The 27,608-nt window shown below is 39.9% G+C and overlaps 1 protein-coding gene across 1 annotated transcript; it reads right to left on the reverse strand.

Moving 5' to 3' along the window:
* Positions 1-1,046: 1,046 nt before the first annotated feature.
* Positions 1,047-19,507, reverse strand: spint2 (serine peptidase inhibitor, Kunitz type, 2). Its single transcript, XM_088346365.1, has 10 exons — positions 18,972-19,507; positions 10,717-10,887; positions 10,550-10,621; positions 7,399-7,437; positions 7,262-7,288; positions 7,025-7,186; positions 5,051-5,230; positions 3,690-3,734; positions 3,287-3,395; positions 1,047-1,668 (listed from the first exon to the last, which is right to left on the reverse strand). The coding sequence occupies exons 1-10, from the start codon at positions 19,390-19,392 to the stop codon at positions 1,584-1,586; spliced, it is 1,311 nt and encodes a 436-aa protein (XP_088202491.1). The 5' UTR covers positions 19,393-19,507; the 3' UTR covers positions 1,047-1,583.
* Positions 19,508-27,608: the final 8,101 nt, after the last annotated feature.

Below are 27,608 nucleotides of genomic sequence, written 5' to 3' on the forward strand. Positions count from 1 at the left end.
ATTTTTATTTTATTATCTTGAAAAGAAATGTCAAGAAATAAAAATGGATTAAGACGAGGTCACTACGCTGACGGGGATCCATGTTCACCCCCTTGACGTCTCCAGCACAACTGACGTGTGCTTGTGCTCGGCAAATCGCGCTGTATATACGCAGAGAAAGGCGAAAGACCGTCACACGCGTAACACGCTAATTTCACGTAATAACACCACGATACAGGCGCAGAACATGCTATTACCATGCTCCACCCACTATTACCCGCTGAAATTTCCCGTCCTACCCATGTGTAACCGCGCCCTGGCCGCGACCATAGCACGTCATTTCCGCGTCATTACCTCGTGTTGACCACGTGTGCGGCACGCGGTTTAACACGTGCTCAAACTTTTGAGCAGCTCAAAAGTTTTGAGTGCGGTCAACCACGTGTGAATTTACGACCGCGAGTAAAGCACTGCTGTATCTCGTCTATATAGCGGTCTCAAGACGTCCTACTGCGCCCAACAGCATCTGCTTCACGGTCAGAATATTCTGGCCGTGGTTCAGCCTTGATATGCTCGTGAAAGGGAGTGTACCCGCGCTCTGAGGAAATGAGCAGCGCAAATTATCTCGTCTGAATGGCGATCTCAATGCATCCAATAGCGTCCGCCCCAAAGGCAGAAATTTCTGGCCGTGATTCAGCCGCAAATGTCTGTGTGACAGGCCCCTTAGAAAAGATTCCTTGTCATCAGTGATGATAATAATACATCGAGTAAGGTACAATTGTAGACTGAATGGGGAAGCATAATACTGAAAAACAAAGCTAATAATTGGAAGTTGACCTTCTTTTACTGATCCGGTCCACCTCAGATCATAGTTTGGATTTGGCCCCAGAGCCAAACAGTTTGGCATCCCTGCTCTGTGCATATAGGTATAAAGTTAAGACTGTTAAGGTAAGAGCATTTTAATGGAAATGCCTAAGTCAATTTCAGTCAAGTCAAAAGTTGTTCCTTTCCTTTCAATCTTGATCAGTTTTGAAAGAACCATTGGTATACACTTGACAAAAGGCAAACAATTGATTGAAATCACTTTATTCGTCATTCTATGAAGAAATCAATTTTAACATTGATTACACTCAAAAATCTTTCCAAAACTCACAAAATTGTAAATGTTACTCATTATTATAAGAATGCAATGTGCTGTAGATTTATGACCAACAATAAAACCATCGGCATGCCCCCCAAAAAGTTGCATTGATGCCGGAAAGCAAATTGATTATATTATTTAAAGGTAATATGCTGTTCATCTGCTATGAAATATAAAAAAATTTAAAAAGTGGTGCTTTAAGCATTAAACATTAAAAACAAAAAAGAATCAATCCTTCCAAGATTTATGGTCATATCTTCGCATAGCGTTAAGACAAAGTGGATCTGTTTCTTAGGCACACCAACTAATAGAACCAATATCAAAAATGCTAATGTAATAAAATCAATCTTTTTGTGTACTGTGTAACACCAAGCTGCAAATAAAAATAACTGATTAAATCCTACCAACGAGCATGCTTTATTTCTCATTTCTCATAAAGCCAATAAAGTGAGGAAATCCCAATTCATCAGGCTTTGCCCATCGAGGGTAAGGTGGGGACGTCCAGAGACTCCAAAGACGAGCGGAACTCTGGAAGAAGTTCCTCTTTGTCACTGAACACAACAAAAAAAAAAGGATTTTTACAATCAACAACATGAACGATTACACTCGGGACAATTGAGAAGTCACATTATAGCAACACCCATCTAAAGACAGATGATGTAGATTAGTAACCTACAATATCACAACTCTACAACAGACCTTGAAGGGAATTTACTACTAGTATACCTAAGCAAGGTACGGGTCGTAGTAAAGAGTGGTACAGACTTGATTACTGACGAAAGCAGGGACTTCTTTACTGACCCAAGTCCTGACAGGACCATTACAGAATCAAGTACCATATTTTCTAGACTATACGGCAAACTTAAAAATTCCGATTCAGTATTACATTTAAAAGTGAGCCTTTAATACTGCAGTATATAGTGGATACGATTTTCTATGCATTACTATGTTTAAAGGTGAGCGTCACTGCACTTTGTTATTCGGTCATACCGCATTTGTGCAATGATTGATCAATCATCGCTGATCAAGATGCTAAACATTGTTCTCAACGGGATTTAAACCCAGGTAGTGGCGGAGAAAGCGCTGACATTTTACCACTAGACCACCAAAGGCACAAATGAGTAGGAAAAGGCAGTAGAGCTTCTCTCTTTATCACATTTTACTCATGGTGCTAGAAACACTCATTTGCCTGGTGCAATCTCTTCTGCTTTCTGATTAATCACTCCACTTCACCTATGCGTCAATAACGTTGCAGAGAAAACGTCTTTTAACAAAATACTATGAAAGCTTTTTTATGTACACATTAATATTCAACCGCAATGTTATTGACGCACAGGTGAACAAGTGGAGACTGTTTAACCCAGACCTGGGCACTCCGGTCCTGGAGGGCCGCATGTTCTGCATGATTTTTGAGGTTTCTCTGATCCAATACAGGTGATTCCAATCACCAGTATCGTTAACGAGCACTTGCTAGCTTGCTAACGAGGTAATAATTTGTATCACCTGAGTTAAAGAAGAGCAAACTTCAAAATCTGGCAAGACGTGCGGCCCTCCAGGACCGGAGTGCCCAGGTCTGGTTTAACCCGTCAGAATGCAGAACAAAATGCACTATGCAAGTCAGTGTTTCTGGCACAGTGAATACAAATAGTGTGATAATGAGACAAAACATAATGTCTTGTCGTACGTCATCCGTACCACTGGTGGTCTAGAAGTGTCCGTACTTTAACTCCCGTGGGTTTGATTCCCATTGCATACAATGTTACGTGAGTTTTGGTCCAATCAAACATGCGTAGTCGTTCTTACTATAGTCTCAATTTTATGCACCATATACTCTGGTGCGTCTTGTGCATTTTCGAATCTGCTTTATAGTGTGGGAAATACAGTACTGTTCCTTATACAAAGACTGTGAATATAGTATGTATTGTGAAGGTAATCCAAGTAATCTAAAACCCAGCCCAATACATGTACTGACGATACATCTAGTGATAAAGGTAACAATTCAAAACAAACCCAGATACTTGCCCTGGCGCCAACATAGTTAATTATTCAAGTACGACCCTGTTGCTATTTTTAGTACAGATCGTATGGCCTCAGTACTTTTAGCTTTAAGTAGCATGTTCGGTGTGAGGGCAACCAAGAATCGCTTTATTGGATCTTGGCTCCACCTACCTGACGACGGAAGCTCTGCGGGTCACGCCCATTCGTTTCAGCATGGTCACCGCCAGGATGCACACCAACACAGCGCAAATGGCCGCCAAGGTGAGGAGGACAAAGGAGCCTGAACAACACCAAGCAGAAGACAAATAGTATCATTGCCACATCTGTAAGTGCCTGTACAACGCTTACATCCGAAGCCCTGCTGCCAAATAGCTGTGGCGTTCCTCTTGAGTCAATCCTACAACCCTCAAAATGTCATATGTTTTCTGTGTGTGAGTGTGTGTGTGTCAGTTTTTAATGTCAGAATATCTTTACATATGGAAGCAAAAGATGCAAGTTGACGCTCAATTCGAAAGCATCGTGCACATCAAGAATTCAATTAAACATTTTGTTTGTGTGGTTAATGAAGACTTACCTGCAGTCCAGCGGCCGTGTGTTTTGTCCTGACCCATGAAGGAACCTGATGGGCAAATTACGGGAGGTACCATTAGACGTAAAAATGGAACCAAGTCTAGTTACCATCTGGTGGGGTTGCTTGGGTTTCACTTGTTATTGCTTTTCTCAATACCAAAAATAAAGGAGTACATTCGACATCTTATTTTTACAGCGCAAGGGTGAGTGTAGCATCAAACCAGGTGCAAGATATCCCAGAACATAGTAATAATGGTAGCGCTTTTCTCATTATTAAAATGTAGATTGAGTGGTATTATATCCTAATATCAGGTACTGATACAGTATCGCTGACACAGGTAATAATCTAGTATTGGAACCTCAGACCAAAAGTAGCACTAATGCCATAACAAGCCCAATCCCGAACGTGAGTACCAACCCACATAACGCAAGTTCCAGACTACTAAATTCAGCTGATTAAAAGCTGCATGCTCCAACTTAAAAACGAAACACAAATTTGTCTTTGTATGAGCTTCAGCGGATTTAAAGCCACATGCTTAAACAGACATTAAGAATGACTAATAAAAGTCAATTTCTTACACCTTGGACCAACCGCATGGGGAATTTGGCAATAATGCTTTTGGCTGCAGAGGGCACACCGTGCCCCTGCACATGTGACGCCCTTTTCAGCTGGGTTGTTTTTTAGTTCTGCTCAGAGGTGTTTACGTCATGTGTTTTCAGATCATGTGAACACACATTTACTACTGCGCCAATAGAAAACCTGAATAGGGATTGCCTCGAATAAAATGTGAGCCCTGTATTTCTAGATGACAGCGCTAGGGCAAGCATACTGAGAATAGTGTCGGGTTGGAACACAGACGTGGAAGTCGCCTTTTTGTGTATTATTGGTGTTTGCCGAGGTATTGGACTTAATTGCATTTGCTTGTTATCGTTCCTCAAGGAATAAAGGAAACTTCATTGACCTGAAATTGACACCGATGATATGGAGTGAGTAGCATTTTTGAGGATTTCCATACCCTTCAATTCAGATGTATAAATTGAGGACTTTATTTGTGGGTGTAAAAGTTGAAATATTGAGAGTACTTTGTAAATATTCCATAAAGTACTGGCAACCTCCTGTTTTGCATTATATAAATAATGTTAGCAAAAACATGTACTCATTTCGCTCAATATTAGTTACAAATATTTCCAGACGTCACCTCGGTGACTTGTATTTGAGGAAAAGAGCAGCTTTCCACTGTGCCCCAACAAAAAAAGATTTGCACCGTTTTTCAAGCTGGGGGGTTTAAAGTGTAAGATTAGAGTAGCGGCTTATAGTCCCGACACTTACAACAAGACATTGTGAGAAAAAAATAAATAAATTACCAAACGCAGCGCCGCATCGGTTCTCACACTCCTCGGCGCTGTTGTACCGATTTTTATTGCCACGACAGCCTCCGTAGATGAATGATTGGCAGCTGCCGGTGGCCTGATCATAGTAGAAGCTGGGGAAGGCGGCGCGACAAGGACCCGGATCGGCAGAGGATAAACACTCTTCATCTGGAACTAAAATATATACATGTTTTTGAATACATCCGAGTAAACAAGGGTAATTATTCTAGAACACTTGACCCCCCAAAAAATAATACACCCCATTTAGTACATTACCAACTAACCCTTGTAACAACACACCTTAGCAGTAAGTACCTGTAGTTTTGAAGGCGTTTTTTTTAAGGTACCATATTTTCCACGCATAAAGGTGCACCCCCAAAAATATTCCTTTGTCATATATTTTTCATACATAAGGCACACGGACCATGCGTCGCATGAAATTGAGACTACCGTAAGCACTACTGCGTTTATTCTGCATTACCAATTAAATAATAGAATAGAATAGAATATGCCTTTATTGTCATTGTTACAACATGGGATATGCTGTGACAGCGAAATTGGACGACTCCAGGTCCACATTTAGAGTGAGGATAAGGAAACAAAGTTCCGCTATTATTGTAGCGCGTAGTCTCCAACCTCCAAATAAGCAAAACATTGTTCGCGTTGAGAACCAAAACTAAATTGCAACGATGAGGGCACCATCACTTTACCACCAATGGTACAGATGACAATTGAAAAGGCATGAAAACGTACCTAATTTTTACTACCAGTGCCAGAAACACTGATTTTCATCGTACCAAAGAGTTAAAACAGTCTCTGTACTTCTTCAACTGTGTGTCAGTAACCTCTATATTTAATATGTATAAGTAAAAAGATATTTATAGTATTTAGTTGAAATTCCGTTTTTGGTTTCTGTGTTTCGCAACGTTATTGACGCACAGGTGAATACGTGGAGAGACTCTTTAACCTATCGGAATGCACAATGCAAATAATTGATTCTGTCACCATGAATAAAAAAAAGTGTGATAATGAGAAGCTCTAATGCCTTTTCATTGCTCATGTATCCCAGTGTTTCACAACTGGTGGGTCGGAACCCAAAAATAAGTAGCTGATTCATTTTAGTGGGTCGCGAGCCTTCGCCATGGCAAAATAACTCTATGAAGAAAACAAATAAGGGTAGATTACACTTTTTAACAGTAGATGGCGATAATGCTTTGCTCGATCCCTTTTTTTAATGTTCAGTCTATCTTTGCCATCCTGATCGTGTTTGAGAGGGAACATATCTAATTTTATTGTGTTTTAGTTCTAATTTTTGCCGATGATAACAAAGGGTCCCGAGAAAGTTCGTAATATAGTGAAGGAAAAGGGAAAAACCGCAGAAACAACTATCGAGTCGAAGAAGGAAATGATTGCGATTGTGCGCTGCTTACGGTACAAAAAATGAATTGAACTTACTTATTTTTATCTCTTGCTGGTAGATTAATCTGAATTTTTTTACATAGTTGAATAACTATCATTTAGGTACAAAATAAAATTTTAAGTCCGCAATTTTTTTAGTACGTGGACATTTTAAAGCAGTTTAGGGGGTCGCTTATATGCGATGTAGGTGTATATTGTGCCACATGAAGTTGTTTTGGTTTTGCTGTTCATTTTGAATATACTCTATTTTTGCTTTGAACAACACAATTAATTTGAGAATTGGAAATGTTTTCATTAATTGGGTCGCAGGGTTGGATGGTGGGTCCTCAAGTCAGACCAGTTGAGGACCACTGATCTATACCATTTGTAGTCAATAATAAAGTGTCAGTGCCTTAATCTGTACAACCTGGGTTAGAATCCTGTTGCATACGACGTAGTGCCATTTGGGAGAGCGATGCTTATTAAAAGATCAACCATTGGTCAAATACGGCCGCGTATCGTAAAACCTTGTGTAACGCATAAAATTAATATAAGCATCGATTTTATTACCATGGCAGGCATTCAAGCAGCTCTCCTGCGTTTCGTAGTTGTTCTTGTTGCCTTTGCAGCCTCCGTAAATGAAACGCTTGCATTCGCGCTGCTGGCTATCGTAGTACCAGCGCGGGAACGCTGCCTTGCAATGGCCTACCTCTGGACTCACTTCGCAGCGCTCTGATGGGGGCACAAGAAGAAAAACTCAACCAAGAGAACGCTTACACAGACCATTAAATTTGACGAGTAACATACCGGAGTATTCCACAGCAGAAATTATTACTAAGGGGAGAGAGACAAATATTGGACACATTACATGAATGCTGTTCTTGATAATATATAAGGATAAAGTAAGAATTGCTTTGTTAAAGGCAAAAACACGCGCACTTTACCGTCACTTCTGACGTCGTAGTCATCATACAGCCTTGCTCCTGCAAAGAGTACTCCCGTGTTTGAATACAAATTCATTATCAATACAATTACAGATACGAGGACCCACTCTTGTGCTGTTCTGAACTGATCTGAAAAATATACCTGGGGCTAAGCTATCACTAGTATAGGGGTTATGATATGGTGCAACTCCTGTTACTTCAACTCTCACTGATGTTTCCAGTGCAGGTGTTGGCAAACTACGGCCCGTGGGCGACATTAGGCCTTCATATGTAGCCCGCCAAATGAAAATGATACAAATATGATGAGAATATGTATAAAATGATTTAAAAAGTAATAAGTACTTCTCATGAAAATGTGTTGCTTTGCTGCCACTCTCATAACCAGTAAGAAACATTCAAAGAGCTGGCTATACTTTTTTTTCCCATCAAAATAATTATCAAATTTCATTATGGAAAACTTCTGTGCTAGCTGTAAACAATTTATATCTTTTTCAATGCATCATATTAAATTTGTTGCTTTAAAAAGAAACATAATTTTACTTTGATACTGAGTGTTTCAAACCAATTTGACTAAATCAATTTGCTTGTTATAGACAGAACAAAGATAGATATATCATTTACTTGAAAATGTTATGAACATTTGTTTAATCACACATGTATATCGTCGCTGCAATTCCAAAAGAACTTATGTCCATTTTTTATTTTTGTTTAAATGTAATGAGAATAAAAGCAAAAAGTTTATTTAAAAAAATGCTACAAAATAGAGATGGGCCTACATTATCTTTTTCCCTCAAGTAGTACCAAAGTATTTCATTCAAAACTGTATCTGCAAGTACAATTTTTTTTTTTAATTCCTTCCGGCTTTTTTTCCAGATTTTTTAACCAAATGCAGGCCGCGACTCAATGTTTTCCCACCCATGTTCTAGTGCCATTGGTAGTCTGCACGCACGTTTTATAGAATCAAATAGGGATGTTTGAATAACCTTTTCAGACCAATAACGATTGGAATATCCAAATCTTAAGTAGTTGTCAGTACAGACATATACTATACTACTGATACTATTACATCAAATCAATTTACTCTAGATCTAAAGATGACACATTTGTATTGAAATATCCTTAAATGCTGATATTTTCCTTTAATATTGTATTTAATTAATATGGTTTGCATCGATTAAAAATCTACAGGTTCTTTACTGTTAAATGGCGGCCAATACCATCGCGAGTGCTGATCGAAGTTAGTATAAGTTAAGAAGTAAAGACACCAATACAGATATTTGGTATAGGTACTAGCCAATTATTTGTATTAAACCTAGTGCAAGTAATATGAGGTAAAGTACCAAACTGAGGAATAGTTCAATTACCAATCTTGGCAGAATTGGTAAGAGTACATGAAATGAAATGATCTGCATTTATATAGTGCTTTTCAAGTCAATGACTTCCCAAAGCGCTTTACAATGTGCTCCACATTTCCCAAAAGCGGCCTTGTATTGCAGCCATGTAAGACGCTAACCTGCTAATTGGGGGTATTGGGGGTTCAGTGCCTTACCCAAGGACACTTCGACATGTAACATTGACGAGCCGGGATTCGAACTGGGATCCCTTGACGAGCGCTCTACCTCCCGAGCTACTGCCGCCCCGGTACAGCACCAACTTTTAAATGATAGACAACCATTTTATGGATGATTCAAAAGAAACTTTGTCGGACTATGCTGTACTGGGAGTGGCTATTTGTTGCTCAATGTAAGATCATGCTGACAAATGACTAAAACATTAACTAATGCTCAGTCCTTTTGGCACACTAATATTTTTTATTTGACTGGGACAAGCCACTTTTTTCTTCTTTAGTAAACATGTAAATATACAACAACAACAAGCAGAGTTTGAACAGCATTTTAGGTAAAGCCGTTGGGCAGCTGCTCCTTCATTTTAGAACCCTAGGTGTTTTCGTTCTGTCCAGGCCTTACAAATTTGATGATCTCACCAAGAGGATTGGCCCTGCATATTAGTAGGAGCCACTACATGTGCTTTTCTCAGAGAAGCTGATAAGCGTGGGGAAGAAACATTCTGTTCATGGTGCAAAACTGCACCAAAGAGGGAGATGCAACCTCGAAAAGAAACTGAAGCACAAACAGTGGGTGTCGTCATTAATTCTATGAATACAACCCTTGCATGCGAAATTGAGTAACTGACAGACGATTGCTCGGATTCTGTTGACCCATCCATGTACTGAAACTTTAGTTGTTTACGTGCTAAGACATCTAAAGTGCAGTGGCCGGCAACCACCTAAAAATTAGTTCCATTATTTTTTTACCCCATTTCGTTTCAGACTTAACTTGAACTGGGGATTTAAGGTGGTATGTTTGAATTAAAATCAGGTTGGTTCACACGGACGGGCGCAGTTGCATGTCCGGGCCGTGCAACTGTCATGTTGTAAACAAGGATTACCACCTGCCAAAGGTACAGTAGAGGATGAATCAAACCAAATGTTTGCGCTTACAGCCAGTCAGGGTGGTGAAGGGTCAATTATCATGCTATAGCGATTGCAACCAAACTTCCCGCTATTAAAAAACTTTTGGAGGATGCATGGATCCCTACGTCAAGAACACAACACAGAGACCACATAACGCCTATAAGCTTTTCGTGGGGTTGATTCATTTGTTGAGTTTGTATTTTTAAATTACTTTGCACGCGGATCAATGTGACATTTTGCGTTAAACATTAGGACAGATAGTGCGTAGCCATTAGTATGTCCCCCTTGCAGTATAGAAGTCCTGGGTTCAATTTCAGCTACCAGCCGCCTATGTGGAGTTTGCATGTTGTCCCCACGGGCACTCCTTTCTTCCCACATGGCTAAATGTTGGACATGACTACACTGTTAATTTACTCTATTATTTTGAGAAATTTTATAATTGTTACTATTATCGCAATTATTGTTTAAGAAAAAAAGTACAGTACAAACATTTTTAGTGCTGAGCTTGGCCCAGGTCATGACAATGAACCGAACGGTGGCACGGAAAAGGTTGCCGACCACTGCTACAGTGAATCTCGTTGTATTGTAAAAAAAAACCCAAATAAAACACTAACCCACGACTAGCATACTGCTATCAACAATATACCTTGCAGCCTCTTAACAAGTGTAAATATTTACTTAGATCAGAGAGGGGCTGTGCCCTTCGAAGAGCTTTTGGTGGTGCTGTTGTCTCGTCTGGAAGAGAGGATGCTGAGGGCAAAACCACAGATAACTAGTTAAGCTTGATAGGATGCACGTATATAATTGTTTCCTTATGTTAATAGGATTTAGTTACTTAATGTCACCTGTGAATCCACCGCAAGCGGCCTCACAGTCCTCGAGTGTTTCAAAGTTGTTGGCGTTGCCGTCGCAGCCGCCATAGATAAAACTGCGGCACGTCTGGTTGCTCATGTCGTAGTAATACCTGGGAAAGGCGGCACGGCAGGATCCAATTTTCTTGGGCAGCTGGCAGTCACCTGAAACAAGAATCCCCATATGTACTAGTCAGCGATTATGATACACATTTTCAAAAAAGGAGCAACTAGGGTACTTGAGGATCATGTGACACAAACAACCTGCACAGGGCTTTTCAAAGATTTATATACACTTCTTTACACAAGCACCTCTGAACACGAGAATTTTCGGTGCAATTTTCGCGGATTTTGAATCGAATCATCTTTATGGTCATTGATAACGTGTCCTTCTTTGTGGTCAACTGAGAGAACAAAGAATGATACACGGGGCAGATTCTGTGAGTGTGTGTTGTGAAAGGCTGGCGTATGCTGTCAGTTTAACAGCCGGCATGGGTGGGCGCACAATTAAACGTCTCCGAATCAAAACAAACTGACAAGAACGGCGACCGCTAGTTTTTAGCAGCTTGTTCCAGTGAAAAGAAATTCACAAATTAAAATCTGACTCTGAGGAAAGTCAAAAGAGCACAAAGAAATTGTGATCACCAACGAGTGCTCCGTGCATTGATATTGCGTCCGGGAATTGACTGAGGCAGCGTCGAGAGAGAAAGCAAGAGCGGGGCTGCAGGTCCGGTCTACTGCTTCGGCTAGGCCAAAAACGCTTGTAACGGATGACCAGGAACCACAACTCATAGGAAACTACTACATTCGGGACGGTTGTATTTTAATCATTGCGTAGACTTGGTTCGACTCTGGTATTGTCGATGCTAGGATGCAGCTAGCCAGCCATTTTTATCCCTTCTTACTCAGAAACGAGAAGCCCTCCAGGTTTGTGGTACTTTGTATAATGACAAGACCATTTATTCAACTGCAAGTCTGTATTCTACAGTTGTTATTTTGAAACAGTCGTATACCCTCAGTCGGTAAGGACGTCATCTCGACTTAAGTTTGACCCTTGGAGGCTTTTATGAAGGTGTCACACAACTTGGCGGATTGTCACTTTTCATAAGTGGTTCTGGTCTCCATTAACTGTGATAACTGAGTAATTGGTGACAAAAATCTTGCTCCTCATATGAGGGTAAATCCAAGCTACAAGCAGTTCCAGAGGCTAACACTAGAGGCCACGCAACGTCAGCATCGACTTGCCCCAGATGACGCATGTGCTTCTATCCATTAGACGCCTGAGCCAGTGCCACTTGTTTATATTACGCAGCAAGTTTGTTTTTATCGTATTGCATCTCCCTTTTGTGGCATTTTGTAACCCTAGCCATGGGTTCAGTAAAGGGAAATGGTAACGTGGTTTCACGGAAATAAAGGCGCATGATGTCGATTAAAAAGAAGCAAGAGATAATAGACAATCATGGTGTTCGTGTGAGTGACCTAGCTAAGGAATACGATCGATCAACATCATTTGTATGCTATTAAAATAGAAAGATTCATCAAGGCTATAAAACCGATGAGGGCGTGACTGTTCTTTCAAAATTGTGAACCACTATTCACAATGAGACGGAGTGACTTATTATTGTGAATACGATTCAAGGAGCTAGCGAGAGATAGTTTCACCAAGAGCAGAAGATAGTCTATCTACAGAGACCTTGAACTCGAGGCAGCGTCGGGTACAACCAAAACTGATTTCAATGCCCGCCATAGCTGGTTTGAGAATTTCAAGAAGACAACTGGCTCTGCGACTTTGGGTTGGCATGAGGAAGTAGCGAGTGCTGGTTACAAAGCTGTGCAAGATTTGCAGCACTTCGCTTCATTAAAAGAAAAAAACGCATGTTGTAAAAGGAAAAAAAAAGAAAATCAACAGTCTCTCATGCTATGTCAATCACATTCTGGCCCCACCTCCCCTTTCTTTTCCGCAACCAGTGACACTCCATCCAAGATAAGTGCTCATAATAAAGTCACACTTGATTTGGTTAATATCTCATTTTTGGTATTACTGTATTTTGTATGTTTACTTACTATATCAATGTGTTTCTAGTAATTGGGAACATGTGTTTAAAACCTAAGGTTCACATTGACGCTTTTGGGAAGTCGGGAATGGGCCAGTTAGTTTTTTAATAACTTCATATTGGAAAAAATTGTTTGTTACACAAGCAATGCGACCTACGAGAACAATCCTGGAACTAACTAAACTCTTAAAAAGAGGTACCACTGTATTACCATCCTGCTAACATGATGTTTTTTAAAAGCAATTGTTCTGAAACTGTGGTCTGGATTAAAAACTGACCAGGCCCTGGTTGTTAAATCTACTTTACCTTTGAAAGGAAACATATAAGCACAAAATTCCACATGAGACATCAGACTTCAATTCATTTCCGGATAGTCATTGTTTCTGTTTAGAGGCGTCGTCACGCTGACTTCAGGGAACCGGACTGACCGGCATGATGTGCTTGCACATCAGCCAGAATGGCAAGTATGTTCTCGTGGGATTGTTTCTAGACAAAAATAAATAAATCCAATGACTTATAAGAAGGGTGTGCTCGTGTCACTCAAAGTATGTCAAAACACATTTTTACTTCCTTATGCGAAAAACTACATAGATCAAGCAATTATGGATGGACACTGTTAACCCAAATAATACATTAACAAACCAACAAAAAGCACAACATTTTACTAAACACAAGTAGAACAAGGTGATTATGGGCATTCATTTTGGGCAAAGAATAACAATTGTGTTTTTATCAAGGAAGTATAAAATGTTTACTTCTTCAGTGCTGATGAGGAGTTGATCACTCTTACATCCTTCTACAGCTTTTAGAACAAGTAAACCGATACGAACACACCTTAACCTTCACCCTGGAAGGTATTTTGTTGATCTTGTTTGTTTTTGAGGGGGATTACATCATACAGTATTGTTCAACATACATTTCACATTTCTTTCCTGACCCATGTTTGCCTGTGTACAAAATTCAAGGAAATAAAATTATATAGAAAATATGTAATCACAACTGTGACTGTTTGGTCTTGTCATATCAATAAAAGGTTGTGATTTGCATGAATTTTGATCGCAAGAATTATTTGAAGAATCAAATATCTTGTTAACATAATAATAGTTTAATTTAAAATCAATGTATTCTATAACAAAACATTTGTTATACATACCATTGGAGAAAACAAGCTCTTACTGGCTTGAACCATTCCGTTTTAGACAATAGGCAAACAGGTACATAATTATTTTTCAAATAAAGGCCTTCAAAAGAAACACTAAAAACAAAGCCTGGGAGCAACAATGATCTATAATTTGTAAAAAAAAAAAAAAAAAAAAAAAAAAAGGAAAAATAACACCTACTTGAACGAACTGATCATGGAAGAACAGTTGTTAAATAATTTAATAACCAATTAAGTGATTAGTTGCTGCTAATATTATAAATTATAATTTATAATGCAAATAACCAACTTTGAGGTGAAATGATTTAATTCTAAATTTAAATAGAAATAGCCAAATGACCAACTTTTATAGTTTTTAAATTATTAAATGAGAAAGGAAAGCATGAATGGGAGTGGGCATGCTGTACAGATATTACAGAGTTGATGGTTTTGTGGTGATTTATGACGTTTAAAGCCTGTGTTACGCAACTGAATGTGATAAAAAATAAAATCTCAAGTACTGTGACAACTTTTAACAATAGAAATATTTCACAAGAGCAACAGTAAAAAACAGTTTACTCCAGACTAAATACATTTTCATTAAGAGAACAATTTTTTTTTTCCAAATAATTTTTACAACAATCCCAATCTCTGTGGCGTGTATTTGTGCTTCGTATCTGTCAAGCCACAACAAATGTTTACCGAATTTAAACTTTCAAGTTGTTAATATAAAGCAACAAACGACAACAAAATGTCAAATATAAATATTTACTTTCCAGTGCAACAACAAATGCAGTCAGAAATACAAGAATAAAATATCATCTTGTTTTACATATTTACAAGTTTAAAGTAGAATAAAGGTTCCCTAATAAACAAAAAATACATAAATTAAAATATTTGCTGATCTTCAAAAAATAAATTATAAAATACAAAACAATGTAATCTTTTTACACACTGAACAGATTTAAAGTAAAAAATGAAACAGAATCCCTGAAAAAAAAAGCAAAATATAACGCCATTAGGAGCCATAAACATTAAAATGAATCCGAATTTAGCTCCTTCTCCTACGTTGACTCATTTTTGATGTACAATACTTTATTTCGACCCTGCCCCGTAAATTCAATAGGCTTAACTTACATTAAAGGAATGCTGTGTATTGTTTGACCACGTCTCTGTTTTGTGAAGGGCAACCAAAAATGAGTGCAAGGAAGAATACAAAATATGGAAACTTAAAGTAACCAAAATGCAAAATTTAAACTCCTATTTTCTTGCCAACCTTTTTTGAGAATTTTGGTCATAATGGCTGACAATTGCTGCATGTTATGTAAAATAAATGCTAATTTCTCGAGCAATGAGCATTTTTTTTAAAGAAGGACGTTTCGATCAAAGCTTGAGAATTTCATATTCTTTTTTCTAATCAATAGTGGTCTTTTTAATGTATTTTTAACACAAACAGACGCTAAATAATACCACGGGCCACATGTTTGAGACAGCTGCACTAAACTGTCCACCCTACAGGGTCTCACAAAATTCTATGGAAAACACTGGACAAGGTAAAGAACTGTTTTTGGACAACCCCGGATGGTGTAACCACAACACAATTTTTTACGCTCAAAAGACATTTAGAGCAGGGTAGTCACACTACAGAAACTTTTCTATGCTTCGAAATGACATTTTAATTAATTATTTGGGACTACATAAGGACTACATTTGTCAAAATAAACATGAAGGACTGTTTTGCACATCCAACAATCTACTTAACATCCCTTTCCTAACCACTACATAATCCATCAGTGCTCTGTCCACCATCTTGCCACTATCCACTCTGACAAAGGTTTACTTATACACGTCCCTCTTTTTAAACAATGTATTTCCAATCACCAACTCATTTTCCACACATAACTCAATCAATTTCTTCCCACTCTCATTTCTTCCTGGTACTCCATATCTACCAATCACATTTTCAACCGTTTCATCACCCACTCTAGCATTTAGGTCACCTAGTATTACCACTTTACACCCTTCTTTCGCACTTGCCACACATTCAGACAAGTCCTTCCAGAACTCCTCTGTCCTCAGCGCTTCTTTCTGAACCAGGTCCATATGCACTTATAAACATCCATACTTCTACACCCCATTTCAACCTCACCCACATCAAGCTGGAAGATATCTCTTTCCATTCCACCAGTTTTTCCTTTGCTTTCTCACTCAAAACCACAGCCACTCCTTCTTTAGAATGTCCACCCGTAACTCCAGACCTTCTACCATACATACCTCCAAGCTGTAATTCACCCTTTCCTTTCATCTTTGTTTCACTCAAGGCTAACACATCAACCTTCCTTTTAGTCATCATCCTTCCGATCTCCTCTTTCTTCCACTCAGTCGCTTTTCTTCCACATCCTCTCACATTTAGTGACCCTATAACTAGGGTTTGCGAGACCTTTCGGTCTCCCGCCCCCCTTTCTTTGCCTTGCTGTCTTTTAGGGAGTAGAGATAGAGAGGAGAGGATCCCCAGTCCCCTCGCTCCCTCCACTTTAGTTGCCTCTTACGACACACAGCGGACCACGGTGAGAGAATTCTCTTACCTCTCACGAGGAAAGGTCACCACAGGGCAATATAAATAAACACAACATAATGTCCAAAATACAGCTAAGGCAAGACGAGCCCTTACACTGCAGAAACAAACTATTCTAGGCCTTAAAAGGGCGTATTTTAATAAAGTATCTGGGACTACATAGAAACTACATTGGACAAAGTAAACATTACACTGAATGGTCCACACACAAACATATCTACCACCCAAAATACATCTAGAGCAGGATAGTCACTTGCACTGCAGAAACTAGACCTCGATAATGACATATTTTAATGTTTTTGGTACTACATAAAAGCTGTTTGGGGAGAGCGCAGGACAGAATTGTCTGAACATAACACAACTTTAGTTGTCCAAAAAACATCTAGAGCACTCACACTACAGAAAACCTATTCCAGGCCTAGAAAAGATGTCATTGGATGAATTTTTGGGGACTACATTGGACGAAGTAAACACAGCAATTGTCTTTGGACAACCCCCTGTGGTCTAAACATAATAACTCAATTTTAGAGGTCCAAAGCAGGATGGGTGTTTAGACAACATAATTTAAGTACTTTAAGCCTTAAATACATATTTGAATGAATTTGGGACTGCATATGAACTACTTTGGACAAAGTAACCTCTACGACTCGGACAATAGCAAACAGTCGAAACCAGTGTTCCATTGATTAATTTAATAATGATTGACATTTTAGGCCAGACATGACCCAAATGTCTGTTTAGGACAGGGCTTAAGATTTTACCTTTACTACAGATTTAGACATAATGGATAATTGATTTTTATCACTGTACCACATTGTTTTGGCTGATCTCTTAATGCTCTCTGTGGCTGATCTCATATTACTCGATTACAATGTTGCACAATGAGTAAAAATAGTGTAATGATGAGATAAAATCTGATGCCTATCCGTATTTTATCTACGATCCTAATGGCCAAGTGCGGGAGTGAGCAACAAGCTTCTCTGGAGCTTGATGAGACTATTTAGCTGTCTCTGGCGTAGTGAAATTATAGGGTTTCTGTGGGAGGACAAACATGACACCAACATTCTAAACATCCATTCTATCCATCCATTATCCGCACTGTTTATACTCAGTGGGGTCGCGGGGGTGCTGGAGTCCATCCCAGCTATCCTCGGGCAGTGGGCAGGTGACACCCTGAACTGGTTGCCAGCCAGTTGCAGGGCACACAGAGACAGACAACTCAATCGCTCATTCACACCGAGGGAAAATTTGGACTGGCCAATTAACCTCACCTGCATGGTTTTTTGGAATGTGGGAGGAAACTGGAGTGCCCGGAGGAAACCCATGCAAGCACAGGGAGAGCATGCAAAGTTTACACAGGAAAGTTTGATCTCATAACCTCAGAAGTGTGCTGCACACGCGCTAACCACTGCGCCGCCGTGCTGCCCACCATTCTAAAGATTTCCCAATAAATTAAAGTTATATACAAACAGGGCAGCACGGCGGTGCAGTGCTTAGCGCATGTGCGGCACAGTTCTGAGGTCATGAGATCAAACCTCCTTTGTGGAGTTTGCATGTTCTCCCCATGCTTGCGTGAGTTTCCTCCCACATTCCAAAAACATGCATGTCAAGTTAATTGTCCGGTCCAAATTGTCCTTAGGTATGAATGAGTGAGTTGTCCATCTCTTTGTGCCCTGTGACTGGCTGGCAACCAGTTGAGGGTGTCCCCTGCCGATTGCCTGAAGATAGCTGGGATGCGCTCCAGCACCCCCATGACCCTGCTGAGGATAAGCGGTACAGATGATGGATGGATATATAAACATTTTGGGTAGCCAACCCCGACCTAGAGGTTGGGATTCGGAATTCTCAACGTTAGAATCCAGACTGAATTTCAGTCACAATGCTAGCCAAACGTGGTCTGGGAGTGATCCGTCGACTGATCAATCATTGCTTAAAACGGTAATATCATACCTGTCAACCTGTACGGTTTTGCCGTACAAAGTACCTTTTTTTTATGAATTTTAAGAAGAGTACGACGTACAAGGAAATCTGTTCGGAAAAACGCAAATTTGTCAATGATGTGTATCATCCGGTTAACAAACACTATCTCGAAACAGCAAATCAATCAAGTCAAAGGAGTTCGCCGCGGAAGCCTCTATCTCTGTATCGTTTTTTTCGTTGCAAACAAAGCGAGGGGTTTATGCTACTGTGCGCATGCGTCTGCCGCCTGGGAATTTCCCATCATGCATCATTCTGAAAAAAAAAAAAGTATGGTGTACGATTATTTTGTATGGGAAAATACGACAGTTTGTATGGGCATGGAGCCGTGGAGGTCGACAGGTATATAATATACAACCAAAAAGTCTTATGTACAGATGCGCACCTATCTTTTGGGGGTTTTAAAGTAGAAAAAAAAAGTGGGAATACATGGATAAACAACCAAATTTTAGACGTCTAGAGCAGGACGGGCGCTCACGGTGCCGAAATTAACTCAATTTCTTACTTCTTTCTTCTTTAGGGTAATCCCAGTCGTCCGCTAGTGGGGCGGCGAGCTCCTCGGTCTCCTTTGTGGGCACATCCGAGGACTCAGCGTAGAACTCAGCTCTGTACGGGGCCTTCCACCCGACCAACTCAAACTGAGAGCTGGAGCTCAGCAAGCACTTGTTGGTGTCGTCGAAAGGGCATCTAACCAGGCGACATTGGGCTGAGCCGTCCGCTGGGAAGCCCAAAAGAGCTATCTGGCAATGGATTCGCTTACAGCATTCCCGGCGGCAGCCCTCCGCGTCGGAAACGTTGAAAAGCCATTGCAGGTGTTGCGCTCCGTCATCGAAAGACGGTTCTCTCATGTCGTTGTCTTCTAACTGCTTCCATTCGCAAGACAGCCCGGACCGAACCAGGCCAACAACGAGGAGGCACAAAAACATTCTTAAAAGCGCGAGTTTCAAGTTTGATCCTGTTTCTGTTAGATTAACAGACACCCGATAACACTGGATTCGGGTTTAAAGTGGAGCAGTTTCACTTCCGGCTTCTTAATGTAACTGCGCATTTAACCTGACTCACAGGTGCGGCGGTTGGTTGGTCGACCACGCCCACACAAACACTGTGACGTTTCACATTGCTTTCTCATGAATATGCTTTCTTTTCTCGTCAATGTGACATTTTGTTTTACTCTGTAATCGGTAAATGGGAAAGGTTGTGAACACGGGAGATTTTAGGTTCAGGGCTTTGGGGGTGCTGAGTGACTGACTGGTCACAAACACCTGTCAACCTGTACGGTTTTGCCGTACAAAGTACGTTTATTATGCATTTTAAGACGTGTACGACATACAAGAAAAGTTGTATGAAAAAAATTTGTCAATTATGGGTACCATCCGGTATACTATCACCAAACGGCAAATCAATCAAGTCAAACGAGTTCGCCGCGGTAGCCTCTATCTCGGTATCGTTTTTTTTTTGTTGCAAACGAAGCGAGCGTTTGATGCTACTGTACGCATGCGTCTGCCGCTGTAGTGCCTAATTTCGACTCCCCTGCAAAATACTCCCCCCTCGCGTGAACGCGCATTCTGCTGCGCCTCCGACATGGCAATCGTATTCTATATAATAAGCTTATCAAAACAATAAAGCTATTGTCAGAGTCTGTGGAGGCTCCAGTGTATTACAGTGAGAGTATCCTCTTGCTGAATCGGAGGGCAAAATGAACATGTGCCAAGATGTTACAAGGTAGATACAGTCAATTCTACACCGCTTGTGTAAATCTAGGTTATACTTGTGGTCACTTGTTTAGAAAAATACACTTCTGAGTTATGTTGATTAAAAGTACACTCAAATCCAATATAAAACGCCCTATGCCGCAAGTGACACAAGCCGAGCGAAGGGGGAGCGGGGTGAGAGCGGTGCTAGAAATCAAATGGACTGAACCATTTTAAGGCGGTGGAGGATTTCAGACGCTGCATTCATTACAGTGTTGTTCTGTTTTACTTTTTTATATTTAAGCTAGCACTTTTTATTAGATTCAAGCCTATCCTGTCTTTTATTAAGGAAAAGAGAGTTTTTAGAATACTATAATGAGCTTGTTATACCTATGGTTGAGAACAGGCTTCCATTTCACACCTACAGCAGGTCCAAGACTACTACTGCAAGACTTTTAACTGGCACACCTAAGAAGGAGCACATAACACTGCTTCTGGCTTCCCCTCACTGACTGCCCCTGCACTTCAGGGCTCGTTTTAAGAATCTTTTATGTGTTTTTAAATCTTTAAATGTCAGAACCTGAATTGATGGCAGACCCAAACGCGTAACGTTTTCACACCAAGCTTTATTTACGGAAGCGGGGCAGTCATGCGTAGGAACACAAATGCCAGCGATTTGGTGATCGCTCGGCAGAAGAAGCGGGGCGGATAAGTCAGGCGCGGTAAAACAGGAAGCCAGGGGCACACGAGCAGGATACCGGACAGGACGGGACGGACGGAATCGATACCGGATGCACGAGCAAGATACCGGACAAGAAGGGACAGACGGGATTGATATAGGATGCCCGAGCAAGATACCGGACTGGACGGGACAGACGGGATCGATACCAGATATTGGATACACGAGCAGGATACCGGACAGGACGGGACGGACAGGATCGATCCTGGATATTGGATACTGGATACACGAGCAGGATACCGGACAGGACAGGACCGAGTCAAAATGCTTGCCTTGCAAGTGCAGAGGTTCGTTGACGGACTGACCAGGAGTGAATGGAGTACTGAGTTTAAATAGGAGGGGAACCAACCAGGCAACGAGCAACAGCTGGCGGCACAGGTGAGGGCAATGGGCAATCGTGACATTAAATGGCCTTGCCCCTGAGCTTCTTCACTGTCATGCTCCTGCTCTGTGCCTCAGGTCATCCGATCAGCTTCTACTAGTTGTATTGAGGTCCCAGAGGAAGCTCAGAAGGGAATAGAGCCTTTTCTGCTCCCAAACTGTGGAGCAAGTTGCCATTGCATATCAGAGAGGCTCCCACACTGTCCTTTTATAAAACCAGTCCTAATACCCTTTTTGACCTAGGATAAAACTATGATCCTGCTTCATTATTCTATAAAAAATTTTTTTTACCTTTTGAATACTTTTTTTGTGTGTTTTTTATTGTATTATGGTCTATTTAAGTTTTTTTGTTTACTATGTTTTAATTAGGTAGAGCACTCTGTTTTCAGCTGTGTCTGTTTTATAGGGCCTTATAAATAAAGTTGAATTGAGTAGGCAATCGTGTCAACATTACTGAGATACAAAAGGGTGATAATGATTTTCTTTTAATGCTTTATTGAACAAAATGCAGTTACATTTCCATACAAAAATTGTTTTGCCACGTTGCGTATGATTATAATCAATTGTACAACAGAACAAAAACAGAGCAATAGATAAACATGTCAGGGGAGAAAACACAAGTTAAATAAAAATACCAAAATCTTTATAGATATTGTTAGTTTTTAATGGCCTTTTGTTTGGAGGAAAGCCTCATGGACAAATTATGTTATGTTATTTTCACATTAAAAGTGATGAAAGAAAATGATAATAAGACTGACAAAAAATGTTTCTTTTGGCTTTGATTTATATTTCTTAAGGTCAAGTATTACAAACACAATCTCATCTCATCTCATCAGCTGCACCGCTTATCCTCAGTAGGGTTGCGGGGATGCTGAAGCCCATCCCAGCAATCATCGGGCAGTGGGCAGGGGACACCCTGGACTGGTTGCCAGCCAATCGCAGGGCACACGGGGACAGACAACTTACTCGCTCAGTCACACCTAGGGACAATATTATTCTAAAATAATTCAAACCCTTGGTCACTCTTACCAGCAATAAGATTGCAAATTTCAGACCAATATTGTTTCACCAAGAGGCAGGGCCAAAATAAACAGTTACCGTTTCAGGGTCTGCAGAACTAAATGTTGACAAACGAATATTAATAACACCCAGCGTCTTTATAAACATCAGTATTTCTCGGTATCTCAAACCGAAGAAGGTAGTAATAGCAGATTAATAGCTCCATGATATTGTAATGCCCCTCAGTGTGATCAGTGATGCACTCAGTTGATGATTATTTCTTGTCGCCTCTTTAATAACAAGTGGTATGAATACATTCAAACAGGAGCTTCTGTATGGCAGCTCACGCCACTCATTCAACGCATAGACTGAATCCTGAGTACAAACTTCCATATCTTGCGCCTCCCCTCCTCCCTCGCGTCACGTCTATCTGAAAGGGTCCATGTGTGAACAAAAAACAAGCAACAAAAGTAACAGACATGACAATATCATTGCTGATAAGAGAAGATAAAAGGTGTTTCCTTTTCATTTATCAGACCATTTCTCATCATTAGGAGATCTTTTCTAGTAATTACAAGAACCTGATCTCGGAATTTTGAGATTTGGTGCCAACTGCAATAACTTCTTGATGCAATAGGCTCAGCACTGCAAAGCTAGGGCCAAGTTCAAATATGGTGATAATGAAGCACAGTGATGTCAAATGGATTCACCCAAGGAACACAATACATGTTATATCTTTTAGTAGCCTACCAACTGGGTTATGTCGTCCGAGAAACATGTCCGTTCATTTCCCGCATTTGGCTGCAACTTCTTTTCACGCACTTCTTTTCCTTTTCCTGGATTTTTTAGCTCCTCCTAGCACCTTTCTGCCCTCTGTCGTGTTTGACTCAAATAAATTGCCGCTACAGAAAAGAAGAGTGGTGGTGGGCCAAACTAAATCCAAATTTGAGAGGGGGGAAAAACCCCTTGATAGTAAACTCACCTCATCTGTTGCGCTGAATGTGGCCAAATAGCAGACTAGAGAATGAACGTGTGAGTAAGGTTAGATAGTGCAAGTGGCAGATACATGTTGACATTATTTTTCTCACTTAGCCAGCCCTAATTTAACCTTGACATGCGTCGTCCTTGGGGAAATCTCCCGTTATTCCCGATTAAGCATTGTTGGTCAATATGCACTTTTGGGGATTCTGTGTTATTGACTTTAAATTATTTACTCATAAAAAAAGTGAATTCTCTTTTCTTCTTTTGTTTCGTTTTTATTCACTTTAGTCCTTTCTCTCTCTTTTTTAATTTGTCTAATGGTCTTTATTTATTTATTTTTCTATGCTGCGACTTAAAATATTGGATGTGTTATATTTATTCACAATAAACTACTTTTTAATATAGTGCAGGAATTTAAGACATGTACCTGTCACAAAAGCAAATAATGTATTGTCACCACCACAAAGTTTTATTTTTGAACAGAATTACGAAAGCCAGAAATGATGCAATGAACGTTGCACAACGTGATACTCAAAATTTCGGAAAATAGCTTCTCAGTATTGCCACACATACGCCGTTTACTGTCAGTGCCGACGTCTGTCTCATCCCTGAAGAACGGGATGATGCTGTACACAGCAAAAAAATGGTGACCAGATAATGAAAGTGTTGTATCTGACTCAGATCAGGAGGCTTCTCCTGTTTCTGGTAATCATGGAAACCACTACTATCTGTTTCATGTTGAGGAGAAAAACCCTCCCCGCAAGAAAACACCTGGAGAGGGATGGGTTCCACCACGCTGTACTTGACCAAAACACCACAGGAAGTGGTGCCTGGATGACCCTGGCAGTTAAGGGATCCAAGAGCTGTGAGTGGTTAAAAAACTGTAAAAAAAAAACAATACTGATCTTATTAAGAAGCAAAAATATGTGAACTATCACATAAACGTACTTTTTAAAAGGATTACTCGTAGGTCGAGACATTTGCATTCATTTTACAAAACATGCGGCTCACTTAGTAGGAGCTGACTTGGTTATCTGCCATCTTGCTTCTATGGGTACTCTAAAAACCAAAAACTTCACAATAGGATGGGCAGAAAAATGAAGAAAAACAGTGCGGTTTGGTCCCTATAAGTTTCTGTGGTTCGTAGTCTTCCTTGTGTTTTTTAGCACTTGTTTTTGGTTGCATGCCACAAAACAGACAAAAACTATTCCAAGTTTTTAAAACATTATTACCTAGAAAAAAAATCCAATGACATTAGCAGAAATAAAATTTACAATAAGAGTACAGAAATAAAATATTCATCCATCCATTATCTGCACCGATTATCCTCAGTAGGTTCGTGGGGGTGCTGGGGCCCATCCCAGCTATCACCAGGCAGTGAGGAGGAGACACCCTGAACTGGTTGTCAGTCGCAGGGCACAGAGACAACTCACAACTTACTCAGTCACACATAGGGACAATTTTAGACCGGCCAATTAACCTGACATGCATGTTTTAGGAATGTGGGAGGAAACCGGAGTGCCTGGAGGAAACACATGCAAGCACGGGGAGAGCATGCAAACTCCACACAGGAAGGCTGGTAGCTGGATTTGAACCCATGACCCCAGAACACACTAACCACTACGCTGCCATTCCGCCCTAGAAATAAAATATGAATACACATATTCCTATACAAAGGCAAGATATATGTTTCCTTGTTTTCACAGTCTTGTGTTCTTGTTTAAGGTGGTGCTGGCCCTGGGGAAGAAATGGTCTCTGACCCTGTTTGTCCTTTGCCGCTTTTCATCTAAAAGTGTATTTAGGGAAAGTACTCCCATCATTTGTTTTTTTCACCATTTAATTTATATCTTACAGATCGTCAACTAAAAATAAACATGAAATTATGTAATGTGATATGTAATTATTTTTTTTTTATATAAAATAGTGCAGATTTATGTTAAATTGAATTTAACTAAGTTGTCTTCATTGTCATTGATAACAACACAGTGAAACATTGTATGCAATGAGATTAGACATGACACTCCAGGGTAAACACGTAATAATGACCTAAAAGAGAAAAATAAGATAAAAGATTGTCGGGATAAATAAGCAAAATAACGTACAACGTAGTGCTCAAAGATGGGCCTAAATTGTAATAATAATGCAATGAAAAATATTCCATCAAAGTACAATAAAAAGGAATGCCATATAATTTACAAGCAACATAACGTCCCAAATAAGTCTAAAGATATATATCGTTTTTACTGTTTTGCATGCTCGTTTAGGGTGATGATGCCCCTGGGGAAGAAATTGTCTTTTGCAATTAAATATAAAACAATGTCATACATTCTGGTATCATTAAAAATCATCTAAGACTTTGCAAGCATTTTAGCATTTTAATAGTGCAAATTAAGCTTTACAGCCCACTGGTATACTTTTTCATGATATTCCAATATTTTTAGATGGAATATTTGAGTTTTAGAAAGTAGTGGAGTGTTTTTTTTCTGTGTTTTCTGGTGGAACCCAACCTCACCCAGATCGTAGTCACAGAGGCCCACAAATAAATTGTGTTTGACTCCCCTGACCTAGACTTTAATAAAACCGCGATTAAGGGTTTGGAAAAGGAATGAAAATTAAGAATATAAAAATATTTAATGTTTTTTTTTGAACATTGTTTGCTTGTTTCTCACGGAAATATTCTATGTATCCCCTTTAACGTTAAATAAAATATTCTCAGTTTGTTACAAAAAAGAAAAATCCTTTCAATTTCAGGTTTTTAGGGTTTTATTGATTTGATGTTCGATTATGTTGGGTTGGACTTGGGCGTGGTGATTTTCTTATTGTATTTATATTTTTATACAGCACTTTGAGATACATTTTGGTGTCTAAAAAGTCACATAAAATGCATTTTGATTTCATTGTTAATCGTGTTGTTAGAAACGTTTTCAAAATGTAATTACAGTATCATTCACGTATTCGAGTAGTAGCAGATTTAGGCCAGCGGATGTCACTGTTGCTTATTCTTCAAGATTTGGTTGATCCGATCAGCGCTCCGACTGGGGGACCATGCTGTGATGCTGCATTAAAGTACACTGGTAAATTAGACAACACAAAAACCAAGTCTGCTTGCTAGCAGCATTTCGACGGGACTTTTCTTGATTATATTCTGGTCCGTTTTTTAATTGAAAAATATGGATATGGTTTTATTTCTTGAAAAAAATTAATTTGTTGCTGGCATGGGCAATCAAACATAAAACGTGTGTATTTGAATTCCCATAGCGTATGAAGACTACGTAAGCCGACGCCGCGTGTGGTGATGGGAATTCCGGCACTTTTTAGAGAACCGGCCTTTCCGGCTCGGTCCTTTAAAAAGAGCCGCTCCTTCGGCTCCCAAACAGGTCTACATGTTTTTTTTTGTTTTATAATATAGTACCAATATAAACGAGTCATTAGGCATCAAATCGGATTAAAAATATAATCTTATGAGACGGTTTCAATACAGTGAACTTTTATCTAATATAAATACAGACCATCATCTCACCACCATCTCATTTAAACAACACAGAGATGAAGCCACCCATAATGACCAATCACGAGCGCTTTCAAAAGAGGGACAAAGAGAAACAGAACGAGAGAGGGCGCAGGAGTAGGTCAGTAAGAGAGAAAAAAAATATGGAGAAGGAGAGGGAAGGAGATAAATAAATAGAGAGAGTGAGAGAGAGAGAGAGAGAGAGAGAGAGAGAGAGAGAGAGAGAGAGAGAGGGCGGAGGGACAAAGAGAGGGAGAGCGAGAGAGAGAGGGAGAAAGAAAGAGAGAGCAACAGAGGTAGAGGGATAAAACGATAAGCAAAGAGAAAGAGAGGGAAAGAGCTAGAGAGGGAGAGAGAGAGAGAAAGAAATGAAGGGAGAAAGAGAGAAAAAAATGTGTGAAAGAGAGAGAGGTGGGAGTGAAAGTGAGAGAGATCGAGAGACAGAAGACAAAGAAGAACAGAAAGAGAGCTGGGGGAAAATACATAAAGAGAGAGAGAGAGAGATAGAGAGAGAGAGAGAGAGACATAGTGAGCAAAGAAAAAGGAAAAAAGAGAGGGAGAAAAAGAGAGGGGGGAAGTGAAAGAAAGAGAGAAAAAGTCAAAGAGAAAGAAGGAAAGAAAGGGAGAGAGAGAGAGCAAGAAAAGAAAAGAGAGCTAAAGAGAGGGAGGTAGGGAGTTAAAAAGAGGGATGGAGAGAAAGAGAAAGAGAAAGTAACACAGAGAGAGAAAAGAAGAAGGAAAAAAGAGAAAGTGAAAGACAAAAAGGGAGAGCGCAAAGAAGAGAGAAAGATACACACGCACACACACATACACACATGTATATATATATATATATATATATAT

Source organism: Urocampus carinirostris, chromosome 10 (genome assembly GCF_059441175.1).
Source record: "Urocampus carinirostris isolate Australia breed hairy pipefish chromosome 10, RoL_Ucar_1.0, whole genome shotgun sequence".
Classification (NCBI taxonomy): Eukaryota; Metazoa; Chordata; class Actinopteri; order Syngnathiformes; family Syngnathidae; genus Urocampus; species Urocampus carinirostris.

Coding starts and splice junctions, on each gene's coding strand:
- spint2 (XM_088346365.1), bottom strand. CDS start 19,392: ATGTTTTTGTGCCTCCTCGTTGTTGGCCTGGTTCGGTCCGGGCTGTCT. Junction 7,187..7,261: donor TTCTGCTGTGGAATACTCCG/GTATGTTACTCG, acceptor TGCCCCCATCAG/AGCGCTGCGAAGTGAGTCCA. Junction 3,735..5,050: donor CCGATGCGGCGCTGCGTTTG/GTAATTTATTTA, acceptor TTTGCCCATCAG/GTTCCTTCATGGGTCAGGAC.